At 39.7% G+C, this 19,993-nt stretch overlaps 1 protein-coding gene across 3 annotated transcripts in view; it reads right to left on the bottom strand.

The window, feature by feature from the left end:
* The window catches only part of HELZ (helicase with zinc finger), a 185,544-nt gene that overhangs the window by 70,233 nt on the left and 95,318 nt on the right, over positions 1-19,993 (bottom strand). For 2 of the 3 annotated variants that reach the window (XM_048488065.1, XM_048488067.1), the window contains 3 exons: positions 19,436-19,615; positions 18,832-18,936; positions 1,408-1,586 (listed from right to left, as the gene is read on the bottom strand). In XM_048488065.1, the coding sequence (XP_048344022.1) occupies positions 1,408-1,586; positions 18,832-18,936; positions 19,436-19,615 (464 nt within the window). The remainder of the gene's footprint in view (positions 1-1,407; positions 1,587-18,831; positions 18,937-19,435; positions 19,616-19,993) is intronic. The other variant, XM_048488066.1, reaches the window with a different exon arrangement.

Here is a 19,993-nt window from a genome sequence, read left to right as displayed (position 1 = left end):
CTGTAGCTTCGAATTGAAGCATAGGTCATTTTTTTATCCGCAACAGTTGACTATGCAAATAGTTTAACAGGTTTTTATGCAGAGTGAAGACACAAGCCCTTATTTGTGTGTGCCACATGTGTCTGCTACACATATGTATTGGGAAGCCATGGCCAATCTGCACTTCCTACCCACAAAAAAAATCTACTTTACTTATATACAGTGGAACCTCGGTTTTCATTGTTGTCGGTTTTTGTCGGTTTCCATTTCCGTCAATTCTTTCACCAAAAAGTTTGTCTCGGTTTTCGTCATTTGCTTCGTTTTTTGTCAGATTTTGTTGGTGCGCACATGCTAATTTTGTGACAGCAAAGGGTGACCCATACAGTTCCATTGCTTTCTAGTGTTTGCCTCGGTTTTTGTCAGTTTCGGATTTCGCTGAGGTTTCCCGGATGGATTATCGACGAAAACCAAGGTTCCACTGTATGTGCTGCCAAAGTGATCACAACTTCCTACCACTTATCACAACTGAAAGCAGAAAAGTGTACCAAATCTAGCTGTTCTTTAGCAGTTTTTAAATGCTGATATGGGCAATATGTCTGTCTATGCACTCACACACACAATATGAAAGAGAGAATCCTGCTGTTGCCAGTGTATCAAATAAGTACATTATTTACTCATGAAACATGTATACATAGTGTCTCAGACAGTAAAAATTCAATATTCTTAAGCACGTCGATAAACTAAGTATTTAAATGATGCAACAAAGCATGTACATTATTCAAAACAAAACATTTCTGTATTTTTTTTGCCATCAAAGCATTCAAAATAGACAGATACAAGTAGATGCTAGAGAGAATTACTTTATGTTATCAGAAATAAGAACATTTTCTTTCAAGAAGTATGAGGGGGGATGTTTGCTTTTGTCTTCCTTATCTGACAGGCACAATCACGTTTAGGAAGGAATTGTATTTAAATTCATATTAGTTGATAATCCTGAGGCTTCTCATAAAATATGTGGCATCACGCTGATCCGATATACCTGAATTACTTTAACACTCAACTCAAGGGCAAACATTACATTTATTTTTAAAGGTCCTCTACTAATGTGGGGAAACGATAAAAATGAATATTATGTCCTTGTACGTTTTTAAATTATAATTCTGTTCGTATGATTTCTAAAAATCAGAGCTCTACTTCCTTTTTTTCATGATATACAGTATATTTAAAAGAAACAGAAATCAGGATGAATGTAAAGTTAAATCGCATGTGACTTTACAAAGAAACAGACATTTAACAGTCTGAGTATAGTTCTACAATTTCAATGTCTTCAACCATCACACAAAACATTGTGGTAGGGTTCATTTATGGGAGAGAAAGGTCACAAGATGTGAAAATCCAAAAAAGAGGTACATGAATATGCTTCCTCACCAGGTTCAAGATCCAGTTGACATAGATATTGTGAAGTACTCAATGTAACAACTACTACTCGTTGTTTAAGAATGTCTTCCTTCTGGGGCATCTGAAAGGTGGAATGTGTGCTTGAAATCAAACAGTACTGATGCACAACTGGGTGAACTGTCTTAACCCAGCGATTTCTGAAATACACCCTGGAAAGGAAAGGAAGATCTTACTTGCTAAGAAAACACAGATAGAATTAATACTTTTCATCTAGTTAATTATTTATTAAATAACACAAACCATCATGGAACATATTATAGAGCCTGTTCTTTAGTAAAATCTTCACATTAAAGGCTGCCTCATCCCATATAAACCTACTCAACCACCATATAAACTTACTCAACCAAGATCTCTGAGGTCTGTTTCAGGGGCCCCTTCCATTGGAGGTTAGATGGGTGGAAACCTGAGAAAGGGCCTTATCAGTTGTGGCCCCCAAATTTACCAATTCCCTGCCCATGGAGATTCAATTGTCCCCACCTACCAATGTTTTCCACCAGTGAATGAAGACTTTTTTTTGGCTTAGTATTCCCTCACTGATTCTCATTTACTCTCCATTCCCTTCATGTGCCTATGTCTGTTTTAATTGGTTTGTATATAGCTATATGAGTTTTTAACTTGTTTCAATATTTCTATTATTTATTGCTTTGGGGAACCCTGCATTGCATGGAAAGATAGTCTAAGAATGTTCTAAATAAGCAAACCAAAAGCAGAGAAGTTGCCATTCTCTGATAATACTTGAATCATAATTGCAAGCATGAAAGTGACAGTAGTGATTAGAATACTGGACTAGGCTCTTGGAGATGTGAGTTCAGATCCCCAGTGGGTCATGAAACTCACTAAGTGAGATTGGGTCAGTCACTCTGACCGACACCTAGTACTTGCTGTGAGGATAACATGCAGATGTGAGAACGATGTATCCACTCTACGCTTATTGGAGGAGATGACAGGATATAAATGAGGTAGCTGAAGTATCAAAAACACCAGGTAACCCAAATTCAGTGTTCGGCCTCATGGTAGCCCAATGTAAGTAGAATGTTCATTTTTTAAACCATCTAATAAGTCAATGTTTTGGATATCTTCTTAAACAACTTAATTTGAATGATATTGTGTTACACTGTTCTTAGAAAGCCACAGGAATCAAACTACTGTTGAATAAAATAACTGCAAGAATACATAACATAAAAAAATATTTTTTAATTTTACTTATATTTTTGAATTCATACCCTGCTCCTCACTGATCAAAGTCAGGCTTGGAGCAGCAAACAACAGATGAAAATACAAAAAAACTAAACTGAACCAAACTTGGGGGGTCCCATCAGGACAGTTTCCAGATGATACCCTGAAATTTTGGTGCCGATACATCAAAAAATGCGCCCCCTGCAGGAACATCCCAGAAATTTGCCCAAGAATCTTTGTTCTGCATTGAGTTTTCTGTATTGCTGTCAATGGGAGTTGCAGGCTTGGGGGGGGGCACATTTCTGAAGGCACAGTCTCAAAACTTTCAGGGTCTCATCAGAAGACTGCCCTGATGAGACCCCCCAGGTTTGGTGCAGTTTGGCTCAGGGAGGCCAAAGTTATGGACCCTCAAAACTGTAGCCCCCATCTCCTATTAGCTCCCATTGGAAACAATGGGGAATGGGGCAACCCCTTTGGGAGTCCATAACTTTAGACTCCTTGAACCAAACCTCACCAAACCTCGGGGGTATCATAAGGGCAGTCTCCTGATGATACGCTGAAATTCTGGTGCTGATATGTCTAAAAATGCACCCCCTGCAGGCACCAATGTCCTAGTGCAAAAAAATTGGTTGTGGTGGAGTGGCCGCCCATGGGGGGGGGGGGGGCATCCAACTCAGGTTTTGCCCAGGGCTACAGTTTGCCTCGTTACGCCCCTGTCACAGGGTTGTTGTGTGGATACAGAGGAGGAGAGGAAAATGATGTGAGTTGCTTTGGTCCCCACTGTGCAGAAATATGAGATATAAATGAAGTAAACAAATAACAAGACATGTAACTGAAGATGGGAAGCAGATAAAGATAGGATGGTGAATGGCTGAGGAGACAATGAAGTAAAGAAAGGGAAGAGGGTATGGAAGTTGCCAGAAGGAGGGAAAGAGGGAATAAAGGAGAAAGTGAGGTGCTACTTCACAAGTCCTTGAGAATTCCCTAAAATGCAAGTGAGGTTGGCCCAGGTGCCAGTGCCACACAACTGGGCCACAGTTTTCAAAACAGAATTTGCTGTTGAGGGAGGGAAGGATGAAGGCAATCAGAGAAAGATAAGTTGGCTGCTGGGTGGGAAGGAGACAAAGTTGCCAACTCAAGGTCAGGAAATACCTGAAAATTTGAGGGGAGGGGAGGGGAGGGGAGGGACCTCAATGGGGTATTTGCCATGGACTCTACCCTCCAAAGCTGCTATTTCCTCCAGGAGTCAATAGTGTCCAGGGGGAGAATGGATATTACTTGGAATTACAACTGCTCTTCAGATGATACAAATTAGTTCCCCTGGAGAAACTGCTGGGGGAGGGGTGCAGATGAGGAAGCAGATAAAGATATGTTGGCTATTCAGTGGGATACACACACAGAGAGAGATGGAGGTTAAAATCCCCCAAATAATAGAAACTGTACTTGTAGCTTTAAGAAACCAATTGGCTCAGTGGCCATTGTTAAGCAACCACAATAATATGACCAGCCCTCATAACCTTCCTATCAGTAACAGGCGGAAACCTTTCAAAAGCTGTTTTGGCCTTTTAGGGAGGACTCACAGGGGTCAGGCCTGGCAGCAACCATCAAGCTAAGCAACCTGATGTCACACAATCTGCATGACTCACCCAGGAAAGGCTGCTTCTTACTGTTCAACAAAAGCCACCCAATGAAAGACAGTGTAGTGTAGTGGCTAGAGTTTCAAACTAGGATCTGGGACACTTTGCTTTGAGTCCCTACTCTGTCACAGAAGCTCACAGGATGATCTTGCCCCAATCACTCTCTCTCAGGCTGATCTGCCTCACAGAGTGGCAGTTGTGAGGATAAAATGAAGGACAGAAGAATGATGTAAGCTTTGAGTCTCCACTGTGGAGAAAACTAGGCCACAGATGAGGTAAATAACTAAACGTAACTGAAGATGGGGACAGACAAAAGGTTGGTGGGTGGGTTGGAAAGATTGAAGAAAGAAGGGAAAGGCAAGGATATTGGGATGGCAGGAAGAGGAAAGGAGGAAATAGGATGGGGAAGGATTACAGGGAAAATGAGGTGTCGCCTGCAAGTCCTTGTAGGAAGCAACTGGGCCTGGTCTGCCAGCTAGCACTGCACAACTTGGTCATAGTTTCTCTGGGTTTCAGGGGGAAGGAAGGGGAAAAGACTTAAAATGAGGGGCAGATAAAGGTAAGCTGACTGGGAGGTGGACAGGAGAAAAAGAAGCAGGGAAAGAGGAAATGCTATGAGACTCCCACAGAAAGGAAATGGTGGAGGAGAGGAAATGAGATTCCCATTCTAAGTCCTTGCAGGTCTCCCACTTGTTCTTTAATATTAGCCTTAATATTAGGGGGAAATGCTTGAAAATGGCATTTAACTATCTGGAGGACTGCCAAGATCTATAACATAGCAGCAGGTGTTTGCTGGCATTGTTCCCAGAACAAAGCAATTTTCTATCATATGACAAAGCTCTTTTAAAATATCATAAAGTACCGTAGTACTGTTTCTGAAATGTTGAGAGTTCAGCTTCCCTCTGATCTCAAAATTTACCTATTAAATATTATTCAAAGCTTGATTTCAGAATTCTTACAAGACTGGTATTTTGCAATACAAATAATGTTCCTACTCCTCTAGATTAAGTTGGGGAAGGGGATAACAGAGACAGGGCCTAACAGCAGGGGATTCTTGCACGCCAGCATCATTAAGCCCATATACCATATTGCACCATCACCAAACAATGTCACATAATCCAGACTACAGCTACAACTACAGCAATATTACAAACACAAAGCAGGAACAAGGGTTCAAAGAACAGGTGCTAGTCAGCCAAGCAGCAAACTGAATATATAAAGTACAGGAGTCCTTCCACTGATGGAAAAGAAAGACTGGATTTAACCCAATACAATTTCAAAAAATTAAAACTTCCCTGTAGTACAAAATATCTTGTGTTTTTAAACTCAGGCCAAAAACAAGGAAAAAATAGTCTCCTTGTGAATTTTGCAATTGTGAAGAGCTGCTACTTATTCCTAAAATGGGGGTAGAATCAAGCAAAACGTTTCTCTAAGTTTCTGCTTTCAAAAGAATAGCATATTCTTGTGCTCAGGACACGTTGCGATCAGTTACAATATTCATTGTTTCCCTATATATTCTTGCACAACGTCCATGATCATAACAAGCATCTGATTCAGTATTTCATGAACAACAGTATGTTCCAAAGGCTTCAAAGAACCACATGAAGGGCTATTCCCCAAGTATTTGATCTAATCTACAGATTCCGCACAATACTGCTCTAGTCCTCAGAACTACCCAACTTCAAAAGTACAGTGAGGATAAAACCCTGACTGCCAACTTCTGATACTACCATCACATAGTTATTTTTGCGCTCAAAAATCAACCCCATTTTAGTATGAACTGCCTATCTCTCTACTGCTCTCCAATAATACTGTTTTAATTAGATGAAATGGTAAAATCCTTTTAATGCACTGTCGTTTTTTGAAGACTGTAATACATAACAAAATTTTGAATTGAGAATTTCTATAGATTTTTTTTAAAGTGACAGCTTAATTATTATGTGATGCCAGCCAATGTCCACATTATTTCTATCTTGAAAACCTCGCATCGGTTGCCTATTTGTTTCCAGGTCCAAGTCTTCGAACACGATGAAAGTCTCAATGGTGAATTCTGTACCGACCAAATACAACATGTAGGACGTTATATAAATCATTTGCAGGGAGACTTCACACAGGTCTCACTCCCAAAACAAGTTTGGCCCATTTCATTTCCCTCAACCCGGAATTTTTGAAAATCGCTAAACCAGTGATCCTTTTGCATAATCCCAGGTTGGAGGTGCTACTGCGTGAACACAACAGGCAGGAGACACTTTATTTCCCTCCCTTCCACCTGCTCACTTTAAGTTCTGTGCCGTCAACACTCAGGGAGAATTTGCCCGCCAATCTGTACAGGTCACCCAGCAGGTTCTTTCTTTATCTTTATCAACCTTTAATTGGCATAAATAGATCAAAATTTACACAGACACATTCTTCAGTCTCAAGTATAGTTCAGCAGCAAGGAAACAGACCACATAACCTGACGGTTGACCCCAAGGGGCTCAAATCACTTCGGATTCCTTTTTTAAAAAAAAAAAGAAACAGCCACAGCAAACGACAACAAATACCCCTACACATCAATGCAAAATACAATCCAATATAAAATTGCAATAAAAATAGATCTGTTTAGCAAGTTAAAAGCAAAATGATACAGCAATAGGTATCCTACCATGCAGATTAGACAGACTGGAGACGATACCTATCTTTTATAAGAAGTTCTACGTTTGTTTTATGTATCATATTTTATATTTAAAAATTTGATTCTGTGCCAAATAATAAAACCAATTTGGTTTTAGTGCGTACTGGTATAATATATATATATATATTTAAAAAAAAATACAGTTAAAAAGTAATAAAATGGGAATAAATTAGCACTTTAAAATGGTTGTCAGGTATAGAGCTACCATATGTGTTGTATGAGCATTGTAATCTCCAAGAAGAAAACGGGCATGGCAAACAGTAGAGTTAGAGCAGGAAATTTTCCTCGCCACTAGTAAAGCGGGTGAATTAATCTGAGACGCCAAGATTCGCATTTCTATTTGACACTCTAGGAGGACATGGGTAAGAGAGTCACTGGAGCCACAGCAACAGTGTCGTCTTTGTTGTTTTGGAATTTGGTGATACCTTCCGTTGGTAGAGGCTGAAGGAAGACTGTTGAATCTGGCTAACATAAATGCCCGATGGTGGGCAACTGGTAAAAGTGGTAGCTAAGCTAGGGTAATTGGCTAAAACTCCATAATTTGGGAAGGGGATGCCCAAAGCTCGAGGGAGAACAGACTGGAATTCTGGATGAATAGAAAGCCCATGGCTCATGGTCTATCAGTCTGTCTCTTTGATTTGGCAGAAGATAAAGTTCTCATTGTTGTTTCTTTGAAGGGACAGTTAGATCTATTCCAAATGCTCCTAATTTTGTTGGTAATTGCCTTGGACCATTTGGAGACGTGAATTATCTTTAAGTAGGTGTACCGTAATGTCGTCATCCTTGGATCTAAAGTGGATCTTTGAGCCAGAATTTTATTGTGAAAATCCAAGCCAGGGTTTCGGGACTGTGGATAGTCCTTTTCACATTCAAGACACAGAGTAGTGAAGGTGATACTCATTGGGGACTCCCATTACTCTTCTCAGAAATGATGCTTGGATTAGGATCAATTTCTGAGTTGGAAAGCATTGATCCATATGGGGATCCCGTAAAGAGTCTTTGGAATCACCTTTGCTTGGAAAATCTTCAGGGCAGCAATGATGGATTGAAAACCCTTCCCGTAATAGAATTGGGCGATACCTGATAGCAGCCTTTTCCCGGAAGTTATGGAGCAAGATCTTTGTAGTGACCACTGGAAATTATATTGGAAATTAAGGCCTAAATATTTAAAAGATTTGACCTAATTAAGATGGATGTTATTGATTTTCCATGTCATCTGTTTCCAGCGAGTTGAGAAAACTACTATTTTGGATTTTACGTAGTTAACCTTCAGTTCGTTTATATCACAGTAGTTGAAGAATGCTTTATTTCCCTCCCTTCCACCTGCTCACTTTAAGTTCTGTGCCGTCAACACTCAGGGAGAATTTGGCCGCCAATCTGTACAGGTCACCCAGCAGGTTGTGGGCAAATTCTCTGAGCGCCCGACAGGGTACAAAGTCCTCAAAGCATGTTTTCTCTCTGTGGCAGTGAGTATGACTGAGTACAGAAACACATTCATTATTGCCCAGCAGTTGCAGGGAGGTCCCTTTTTCTTTTCTTTTTTCTTTTGTGTGTTGCACATGCGCAGTTAACCAGGTGAAGTCAACTGTAGTGTAGGATGACCAGCATGGCTGTGGGGGTTCATTTCTGTATTCCTGCACAGCTACTCATGTGTTTCAGAATTATTTTTTTAAAAAAAAGAGAAATCATCTCTGTGCAAAGGCACAAAAGCAACCCAGATTTTTTTCCATGGGCTCCAATTGCTGCCTGAACGGGTGAAGGGCACACAGGTTAATGGGAAAAAGGAAAGCAGGTTCCTTTATAATAACTGCAACCCATTATACATAGGCTGCGTGGAATCCACCAATTAGAAGGACACTTACAGGTTAGGGGCAATGTGAGAAGTCTCCAGTTACAACTTCCTATTTTTTAATTTGCTTTGACTATATCCATGGTGGCGAACCTTTGGCATGCTGGCAGGGGCTGATGGGAATTGTAGTCCATAAGATCTGGAGTGCCAAAGGTTCGCCACCACTGGACTATATCATTACCAGAACTGATTTGAACATATTTATGAGATACTTGGAGTCCCTCTTCTGGGAGAAAAAAAGGATTAGAAGTATTTAAAACAAATATCTATCTGAAAATAAAAAGATTAATAATGTAGTGGATCAATCAGTCCCATTCTACTCTAAACAGCTGCCACAGGAGTCAATCAGCAGCCTAAGAAAAGAGCTCAGCCAATCTAAAAACAGGAGATGTAGTTGCTGGCAACGCCAGAAGCCACAGTTCTGTTGAATGGCTGCATGAAAGTTTACTCTTGTATCTAGTTTCCCACAGAAAAAGCTGGGATTGCAGGAGCATAATATTTTGTTGGAACTGATCAAAGGAAAGGAAAAGGAAGAACATCTGGCTTGCTAACAGACTGCCTAGCAGCATTATCACCAGAAGGAAGATGAGCCTTGAAGTCTCCTCTTCCTTTCCAAGACCCTAAAAATAGAGGACTTTGGCTGTTTTTGAGCAGAGAAGTATGCAGAGAGGTAACAACAGGCAACAGTAAGACATTCATGCCTAAATACAAGTCTATTTTTACACAATGTAAGCAGGAATGCACAGTAAAGTCTATTTCAGTGCAAACCATTTTTTCTTTATTTGAATATAAACTAGCTGTTACATGCATGCCAGATAGTCAAAAGAATTAAATCTTGTTGACCCAATTCAGACAGCCATTTCATATATATGCAGTATTCAGCTCTAAAGCGAACTATTCAATCCTGTGTAAACATATAAATCATTAAAAGCAGCACATGTCATCTTGTTGCTTAATTAATTCTGTTCCATTTAATATTGCCCTAAAGAAACCCTTACTAATAGTACTTATTAAAATTGAATTGAATAAAGAAAGGTGAACACAGTACTACAAGGTATTTTTAAAGGAAGTTCACTAAAATAAATGAGTAGAAAGGAGAATTCAAAAATTAACTCACCAAAATGTGAACCAAATTCTATTCTATTGCCATGACCATTCAGCATCTATTTTGTTGGTATTAAATTTAGATTGTAACTTTTAGATTGTAATTATCCAACCCATCCTGCTAATCTAAGAAAGGGTCTGGACAGCTCATGTCTAACTTTTGTTCGCCATGAGCACTGGGTAAATCATAGCAAGATATGAGCAAGAGAAAAAAAGAAAAGTCAGCTAGGAGAATGGGCTGGAGCATATCACTTTATATTTTTATTTATTTTTTTATTTTTTTATTTTATTTTTTTATTTTTTTTTGGCTTTTATACCGCCCGATCCCCGAAGGGCTCCGGGCGGTGAACAGCAAGGATTCAGAGACAACAGGAGCAAAACACATATACAATATAAAGACATAAGCTCCATCTCATGTCAGCACTAAAATAACCTAAAACCAGCGGAAACAAATTAATACATAAAAGCATAAAAGCAGGCATCCAACCTCAGATTTAAAACCTACCCCCAGAAAAAAGGGGGGGGGGACGGTAGGCCCCTCAATATGAGGGGACCCTGATGTAACAGCCCTGAAAACCAGAGGGCAATAAGGAGCAGTAGGGGGCACCATATCAGCGGCCAGACACTCCAAAGGCCCGGTGGAACAACACAGTCTTACAGGCCCTGCGGAACTCACCCAGGTCCCGCAGGGCCCGGACAGTTGGAGGAAGGGTGTTCCACCAGGCCGGGGCCAGTGCTGTAAAAGATATTACTTTTAGTCATGAAATACAACGGCCAGCTATCTTTCCATGGCTATCTTGGCCATGGAAAGATATAGTCCAAGACAGATAATGGGCAAAAATAGAAGCACCCTCACTAGACCAAAGACTACTCGTGCTTATTTGCATGCTTCACCAAAACTTTCTAACATTAAGATGTAACCAACAGTCATTTATCCTGTAGGACCCTCAACAAAAGGGGTGTGAAGCAAGGTTGCACTTTGGCTCCTATTTAATTTAAGGATCTTGAGTAGAACCCAGAGTGCTAAACTGTTGCAAACATTTACAAAATCACTTTCTTGCTACACAGAGTACCAATCTCTGCAAGGAGGGGTGAGGGGTGGGAGGGGTGGACAAAGAGGGGGAGTATATTGGTAGGAAGGAAAATTCTATCACACTGGTCTTGCAAAAGAACTTGCCAACACAGTGGTAAATATACAGATCTTTTGTTGATTGATGAGCTGGGTCTGGGCTGTCATGGTCAAAAATCCTGTTCTGTAGGTTGATGTGGGTTGGCCGATAGAGCTCTGGGTTTGCCCCTTAACATGAGGAACCTTTTCTTCTGTTGAAAGGATAGCTGGTCAGTAGGTATATAAGGAGACCTACGTGGATACTAAGGGTAACACCTCTTCCTCTGATGGCCAAATACTTCAGTAGGTGATTGGGTTTCGTCTTAGCAGTGAAAGGGGTAATCACCCCTAAATGCTTAGCTGTAATCTTAGTCTTCAGAATTTGTGGCTTTCCTTGCCAATACGAGCTGAACGCTGAGCATGCTTCTTCCCTTGAATGTGGTCTATGATGAAGTTAGTTATGAGATGTTGAAATAGGAGAGAACATCCTTCCTGCTGGGTTCTAGCATTGTTTTCAGTACACCTAACAGAAGGCGACCAATGGCGGACGTAGCCAAGGTTCAGCTGTGACTTCCAGTAGGCCTTCCATCATTAGGAAGGTAATAGGTCCCGTATTTCTGGTGTACATAACTCTACACTAGGCGAGTATATTGATGCTTTCAGCATGATATCCTTGGATAAAGATTCAGAGGTAGAGTCTGGCTCTCTGTCGTCATAAGCAGGCTGGTCATAACTAAATGCAAGCCAGTAGTGGGATTCAAATAATTTAACAACCAGTTCCAGTGGTGGGATTTAAATAATTTAACAACTGTTTGTTTACAAGCACCATTTTAACAACTGGTTCTGCCAAAGTGGTGCGAGCCTGCTGAATCCCATTACTGGAGTGGACCTCTTCTGGATTTGAAGGTATGTCTGAATCATCTGCAGGGTAAGAGCCTACTTCCACTTGAATGGAACTAAGTGGAGATTCATTGGAACCCAGACGTTGTCCTAATAGTCAAACTGGAGGTCTTGGCATGGCAATTGTTCAACATGGCAATCGCTCAAAGAACTGTACTGAAGTACAGATCCAAACAGTAAGATAAGTGGGGTTGACAACATGGAATAGGGGACTCTGTGTCCTGAGGAGTACTTTCCCTTCCGAGACAGAGCAGAACAAGGGCAAGGAGCAACATGAGGGGGAAGATGTTCTTGGATTGAGGACTGGATAATACACCTATGAGGGTCAGATTCTTTATGATGGAGGTGAGAAGAGGTCAGGTTCTTTATGATGGAGGTGAGAAGACAAATTACATGTACAATAAATAAGAGGTGTGGGATTTCTCAGTGGCAAGACCATTAGAAAACTCCATTAACAATTTCACATGCCTTGGGGGGGAAAAACCCCGAACACTGATAAAAGTTTTCCAACTCAGCCTTGGCTTTACATAGAAAGCATGAAGAGGACATTCCTTCCTTATTTTTTGTCCCCACCATCTAATATTCAGAAGTAGAGCTGCCTCTATATATAGCTATGCCAGTTTGTTATGCCAAACAGATGGTTTTATTTCTGTTTTTAATTCCTTTCACAGGTTTTATTTCTGAGTAAATATGCATAGTGCTGGGCTCACTAGCTCCACATAAGCTTTGCAAGGGTTAACTCTGTCTAATATTAATTTAAATTTAGAATTTACAAGGACAATAAGTCTCATGTTCTGGCAATGACTGCTGAAAACCAGTACATACTGACTTTTGTAGAGGTTGGAATTACAGTGTTTACCACACCATTGTAAACACACAAGAAATAATACAATTAATCACTTTGACCAGGTTTTTATGCATTTTAGAGAGTTCCCTCTTTCTTGAGGCAGGGGGATGGGAAGATAGTCTCCAGAAATATTATTTTGTTCTGCATAATAACTGTATCCATTTTGAGTTCTCTGCCATGGCTTCACCTGTAAAATTGGTGAATGTTTTCCAGACTGCTAAATCCTTAATTCCTGGGACATACAAATGATCTTATCTGTAGTCTGTCGTTTAACTCATATTGGTGAATGATCTGCTCTGTGTGTGCAAGTTATCCACCACAGTGTCACAGATTACTCTTGAAACTCAAAAATGAAGTGGCGTTCCTGCCTAGGGACAGGGGGTACCCTATGTCCCCGGGCGCCCCTCATTTGGTCATGTGGGGGGGGCAACATTTCAGGGTCGTTTGTGGTTTTTAAAAAATTTTAAGTGTTTTTTCACGTTCCGTGCAGGGGCGCATTGTTAAGGCTAGCAACATCAGCCTGACAGTAGTAATTATCCAGATTGTCCTGATGATACCACTAAATTTGGTGATGTTTATTTAGTAGTTAAGGACCTGGGTGACTTCAACCTCATTACTTTCAATGGTTAACTCGAGATGGGGGTTACCCATTTGAGGGATCATAACTTTGGTCCCCTGGAACATAACTTCACCAGTTCAGTGGCATCATAAGAATAGTTAACAGATGATATCCTGAAATTTTAATGTCACTAGCTTTAAAAATACACTCTTTCATAACCTCCCCAAGAAATGTGCCCAAGATTCTTTGTTTTGCAGTGATTTTGCTCCATTGTAGCCAATGGGGAATTTCTGAGTGTGTAGGCAGGCTGCACATTTTTAAAGATGGAGGCACCAGATTTTCAGGGTGGTTTAGAAGGGCCTCCTGGTAATAGCATCCAGGCTTAGAGACCCTTGCTTCTTGGGGTTCACTCCTATGGGCCCCCAAAAGGCTTATTTTGTTTCCCCGCTCCTGCACATGAAAGCCTGTGGGCTGAGTTCTCTCAGAACTCTCTCAACTCCCCCCCCCCACTCCAGAAGCAAAGCTCACCAAGCTTGGATGCTATTACCAGGAGACCCTCCTGGAGCCACCTTGAAAGTCTGGAGCCTCTATCTTCAAAATGTGCAGCCTGCCTCAGAAATTCCTCATTAGCTACAATGGAGCAAAGTCACTGCAAAGCAAAGAATCTTGGGCAAATTTCTTGGGGTGCCTGGAAGGGGTGTATTTTTAAAGCTAGTGACACCAAAATTTCAGGGTATCATCTATTAACTATTCTTATGATGCTACCCAAGTTTGGTGAAGTTATGTTCAGGGGGACCAAAGTTATGGTCCCTCAAATGGGTAGCCCCCATCTCAGGTTAGCTCCCATTGAAAACAATGGGGATGGGGGCATTCCATTTGGGCGTCCATAACTTTGCTGCCCCTGAAACAAACATCGCCAAACTCGGGTGGTATCATCAGAGCAGTCTCTGGATGATGCCCTGAAATCATGGTGCTGCTAGCTTTAAAAATGCGCTCCCTGCAGGCCGAAAAACACCAAAAAAAATACCCCCCCAAAAAACCCAGAATACCTTGCATTCGCATTTTGTTCATATATTGGGCAGGACATAATCGGACAATTTTGTCCAAAAATGCCCAAATTCTGCCCAGATTCCAGCTGAATTCATAGTTTGTTTCATCTGAATCTCCAACTCTCAAAAGTGATGCTGTTTCAGGGTGGGGGAGAATCCAACCCCAAACAGCATCACTTTCAATTTTGTTATAACTGGGGTCCCCTGATTCTCCCTTTAAGGTAGGTTTAAAAGTAGAATCAGAGCTCCCTAGCTTAAACACCATTGAAAGTGATGCTGTTTGTGGGTGGATTCAACTGGAGGTGTTTTGTGAGAGATGATGTTGACATTTGTTTGGTAAATGTTTTGCTGGGGGTGATTTGTGAGAGATTTACATGCTTAATACCCACTTGCACTGGCTTGGAGTTGTTTCTCAGGCTAACAACCTACCTCATAGGGTTGTTGTGATTAGGAAATTAGGAAAACAGTTGGTGGGGAGAGAGCCATGTATGTTTTGATGGGAGGGGGAGGTGTTTTGTGAGCTGGTACAAAAATCATTGTTTGGTCATGGTAGGGGAGGGTGGCAGCCCATACGCCGGGCGGGGAGGGGGGCGCCAAACTCAGGTTTTGTCCCCGGGCACCAGTTTGCCTAGGTACGCCCCTGCAAAAATGTCTACATTTCCAACAGTATTTGGATAAGCTCCCTCCAAGAAACACTAGGGGGAATGACATGGAGCCGGGCAAATGGAAAACCACCTCCAAATGTCTCTTGCCTCAAACATCCAATGGAGTCACCATGAATCAGTTGTGACTTCATGGCACAAGAAATGGCACTTTATTTTTTGTATTCACCCAAACACACAACAGGATTGGGTGCAATGTAACATGGGATGTATCAAAAACGCATTGCACATCTAAGGCTGATAAATGGCAGTCATCAATGTGTATTCAAATCATATATAATCTTAACTACTAATATTTCAGCATTTTACCAATATTGCTGTCAAAAGTCCATCAATTTCTTACCAATTTTACTGTCAAAAGTCCATCAATTTCTTTCAAACAATTTTTGCAATAGAATATTCACTACAAATGTTGGACCTTTAAGGAGCCCTTTACATTGGACCACAAGAATTTAATTGAACACCTTTACCTACACTGCTTTCCCCTTCCTATGATTAACCTTACGGGAGTTCACTTTTGGTATTCCTTTTTTGTTCTTTTTTCTCTTCTCTATCCCCCTCCCGCAAATCTCTGTAGATTAGTAATATCTGCTTAGATTAGTACTGTATTTAGTAGAAGTTAGGATCTGTAGGACTTTTATTTAGTGTGTGCATATGTGTTTCCAACACTGTATTCAATTTGCTAATTAAATACATAATAGTGATGATTCTTTCCATAATACATTCATCATCCAATGCCTGCATCTAACACACAAAATGAATGTGCTCTGATAGTTGGGGTATATCCATGTGTAGGTCATCTGGGTAACATTGCTGAATCTGGAAATTTTCATCAGTAACTCTGTTATCTTTTGCTAAAAATTGCAAATGCTATCTTGTAGCATATCTCAGACATCAATTAACTCAAAAAGATTTCTAACAATTCTCTTTTTGCTTGCCAATTATCAACTTTTGGTTTTATGCTGTAGGTTTTACAGTAAATATTAACTACCAATTTTAATACAATCTCAGTATACCAATGAGGTTCTAAAAACTCACAATTCTTTGCAAACGCGTGTCCTTGAATTTAGCAATGTTGAAACAATGATGAAAAAAGTGCATTCCACTTAACTGAGGTTGTGTAATGAACTAATATGGTTTTGTACTAGATGTCTAGCATAGCTGTCTTGCAACTAACTGTGATATAACACTTATTTCACTTTATCCTCTTGCTGCTTTTCACAGTTGTTTAACAAGATCTCTATTATTTTGGAATATTTTAAAATTTAGAAACAAACATCCAAAGGGCTTTAGTCTTTTTAAAAAGAGAGACAACTCCTGTCATAAAGGACAAAATAAGTGAGAACTCTACCAATAAACAGAGTTATCTTCAATCTCCTCATATGCAAAAATATTAAAAATCAAATATTAAAAATCTCATATTAAAAATCTGCAGAACTACTAGACAGTTATATTCAAACTAGAAAATAACATCTAAAGACTTAACTGCTTAAAATCAAATCTGAATGTGAAATTCAGTCCAGACCCTGCTTTTTGGCTATTGCAGCTCTCTTAGGGTTTCAAGGTAACAACACTGTAGTAGCAGAGGAAAGTACAAAATTACCATGAAAACAGAACTAAGGTCTAACCACTCTGTGCCTTGTTCACTTCCTGACCTTTAGTCACTAAGCCCTTTAAAATCTCTTTCAAGTGGCTTCTTCATCCTATTCAAACTGACTCTCTCCCCAAGGCCAAATTATATTATTTATTTATTCCATTTATACCCCGTCCTATACTGAAGTCCCAAGGCAACTTACATAATAGGGTTAAAAGCCCCCTTAAAAACATTAGAATCCTAAAAACATAAAACATAAAAAACACAATAAAAACATCCTTTAAAAACAGTCCATAAACAACATCCATTAAAAATCCCCACCCCTCCCTCCCCCCACCCTTCAGCTGAGTGTATAGCAAGCATCGAGAAATTCTGCACTTAGGTCAAAGCTAAAAACTCAAACATAAAATCAGTTTTTATACAAGAAACATTATCCTCTACATGTAAAATTTTTGGTTCTCTAAAACAATTCCCATCATATCATAAGCCGGACCTATCAACCCCCTTGCCAACAGATCAGCCTACATTTATTTTACCTACTTCAGGGCCTATCTTTCTTCTACTGCAGATGGAAGATGTGTAACAACATTCAAAACAAACATTAAAATTATCAAATCAATAACATAATTAACAAATCTCCTTCAAGGCAATAAATAGGCAGCAAAGACATACTCCTAGAGTAATAATTCCACCCAGAAAACTGCTTAGCACAGACCAAATGCCCTTTTAATTAAATTATGTTGCAGCCACTCCTGAAGTCAAGAAAGGAGGCCAATCCAAAGAAGTGGGTAACAACCAAAAGCCCCAAGTCCAGGGCACAACACAGTGCACCCTGGCCAGAAGATGGACAGACAAAAGACCTCAATGGGCAGGCTTCTTTTAGTTCAGAAAAAAATCAGGTATATGTTCCAATACTCCAGGAAGTTCAGAATCTGACTTAGGCCTGGTCTAGACAAGAAGCAGAATGAGTTGGTAATGAGGCAACTGAGGTGATGAACAGCAGAATGAACAGCCTCATATCAGACTGCTGGTGAGGGATTATATTTTTCAGACCTTGTAGTGGAAAACTAGCCTACCACATGAAACACTAGGCTAGAACTCTTTCTCACTGAGATACCACTTCAAACAAACTGAAGTAAGTTTTTACATGGGACCATAATAAAAACATGATCTTCCCACCTGTAGTGCAAAGTGGTAAAGTCTATTCTTCACCTCAGAACACTACCCTCTTATTATGCTACATGTGTAGACCAGGCTTTACTCTCCCAACTATGGTGCTTGTAGTCAAGTCACAACCTAAATAAAAAAAATAGTGAGATAATCTGACTATATATCTAAGAGTGTCTAAGCATTGCTGCTTCTGGGAACGGGTTGGAGTTGATGACCCTTGAACTCCCTGCCAGCCTTCTCTGTTTCTATGGAATTGTGAAGGAACTCTGTGCATTTGGATTCCAAGGCAGTCCCTGAGAAGCAAGAACTTGGCAGAAGACTAGCAACCTTAATTACACAGCACTAGATCATATTGCTACCTCGGATTAATTTTGTCTTGTTTATATATAAACATTTGCTTGCAGAGAGACTCTGTCCATGACTGATTAATGCCCTGGCGTCATAACATTAGTATAAAGGAGTAATTCAAATCTTAATGCAGTATTTGCTGCTAAATGGATTCACAGTTTACATAAATTTGTGGTTTTATTGCTAATTTTTTTCTAAAACCAGAAGGTTACTTTTTAATACTTGTACATATGTGTAAGCTCAAATTCTCCTTCTCCATTATTTTTCTTTTCCTAACTGCACCAATACCCATGACAAGTTGATTTACACACAAATGGCTTGCTACTGAACTAATTTCACAAGACTCCAAATGTTCTAATTTACACACATTTCTCTTTCTGTCTCTCTTTAAAAAGCTGTTTTTCCAAAGTAAAATACAATTCTTATCTACAGGCTGGAAGGGAAGGGGGAATCTTTGACATTTTAAAAGACCATATAAACTTTTGTTCAGCTACTAAAAGCATACATATCCACACAAGAAAGGCTTAAAAAAGGATGTCTTTATCTTTAATACTTGAAATTAACACGGACATTGTTCGACATTTTTTTGTCTAAATTTATATGAAAGCAGTTTTTACACGCCAATAAGTTTGGAATTTCTGATTTTTAAACAATATTTAGAAGAGACACCTTTTCTTAAGATATAATATAGATACATAATAAGCCTTAAAAAAATACCTGAGAGGTTTCGCCTGGGGATTGCCTGCTTCTACATATGGATGTAAATAATCCTTTATGTAGAGATCAGCAGCACTATTAGAATGGGTGCAAATGAGAATCCTGCTGGAATAAATGGTGCAAATAAAAAAGCAATGAAGAAACAGAAAACCATTCAAAGCAGTAAAAATACAAAAAAAGAGATAGTGACCATCTTCCCCACACATTTCTGTTAATGAAATTAGTATGTGAATTTAATGGTTCAATGATGCTTCTAACTAATTTCTGTGGGAAGATTTAAACTTTCAACACAGCTTTTAAAATCATTTTTTACATTTTAGGTAGAGTAGATTTAAAATAAAGATAGCCATTACAAGTCTACACAGTGCACAGCTTTCTAAATATGATTCAATGTAACTATTCCATATGTCGCCAATTTTAAATAATTCTTCTAAACATATGCTACTACACCTTTAGACTGTCAAATTCTCTCCTGAACATATACACAAAACAATGATGGATGGGAAGGTTCTTTTAAAGCTGGATGGAAATTCTGCTATCTTTCCTTTATGTAAACTGTGGCATTTGCCTTCCAATTAAATATCTACATATCATCCCATCTCACCTAGTATCCTGCTGCTGAAGTATATGCTTGACTGCCTGAGCCAAAGTGAAGGTTTTGCCTGTCCCATAGGGACCGATGATAAGAACAGGAGGCAACTGTATTGAGAGTGGAGTTGTGATAGCCAGAACAGCCTCCTTCTGCTTTGCATTGAGCCTAGGATCCAACTGCTCATCCCACTGTCTGTACAATAGAAAGCATGACATTTAGCAATACCAATATGCTACGAATTAAAATGAAATTACAATCATTCAGAGACAGGTTCAAAACAAGTTGTTCCGACAAATGAACTTCAACTACTAATAGGGATAAATGATAATGTTACTGTGACACACGTAGTAGTTATACCAACTGGGATTAAACCTCCTATATTGTAAAAATCCACCCATTACCATGTCATCTCAGCCTGTTCATAACATATATAAAAACAGCTCCATCGAAAGCTCTGCAGAAGTCAAAACAAAACAAACACTTGTTTATCTTTCACTTTCTATATACTGTACCTCAATAAATTTTGAATCTAACAAAGTCATCATTCTGTCCCATGAAATTTAAGTCCAA

Source organism: Sphaerodactylus townsendi, linkage group LG03 (genome assembly GCF_021028975.2).
Source record: "Sphaerodactylus townsendi isolate TG3544 linkage group LG03, MPM_Stown_v2.3, whole genome shotgun sequence".
Classification (NCBI taxonomy): Eukaryota; Metazoa; Chordata; class Lepidosauria; order Squamata; family Sphaerodactylidae; genus Sphaerodactylus; species Sphaerodactylus townsendi.
This window is presented reverse-complemented; position numbering and strand designations above follow the sequence as displayed.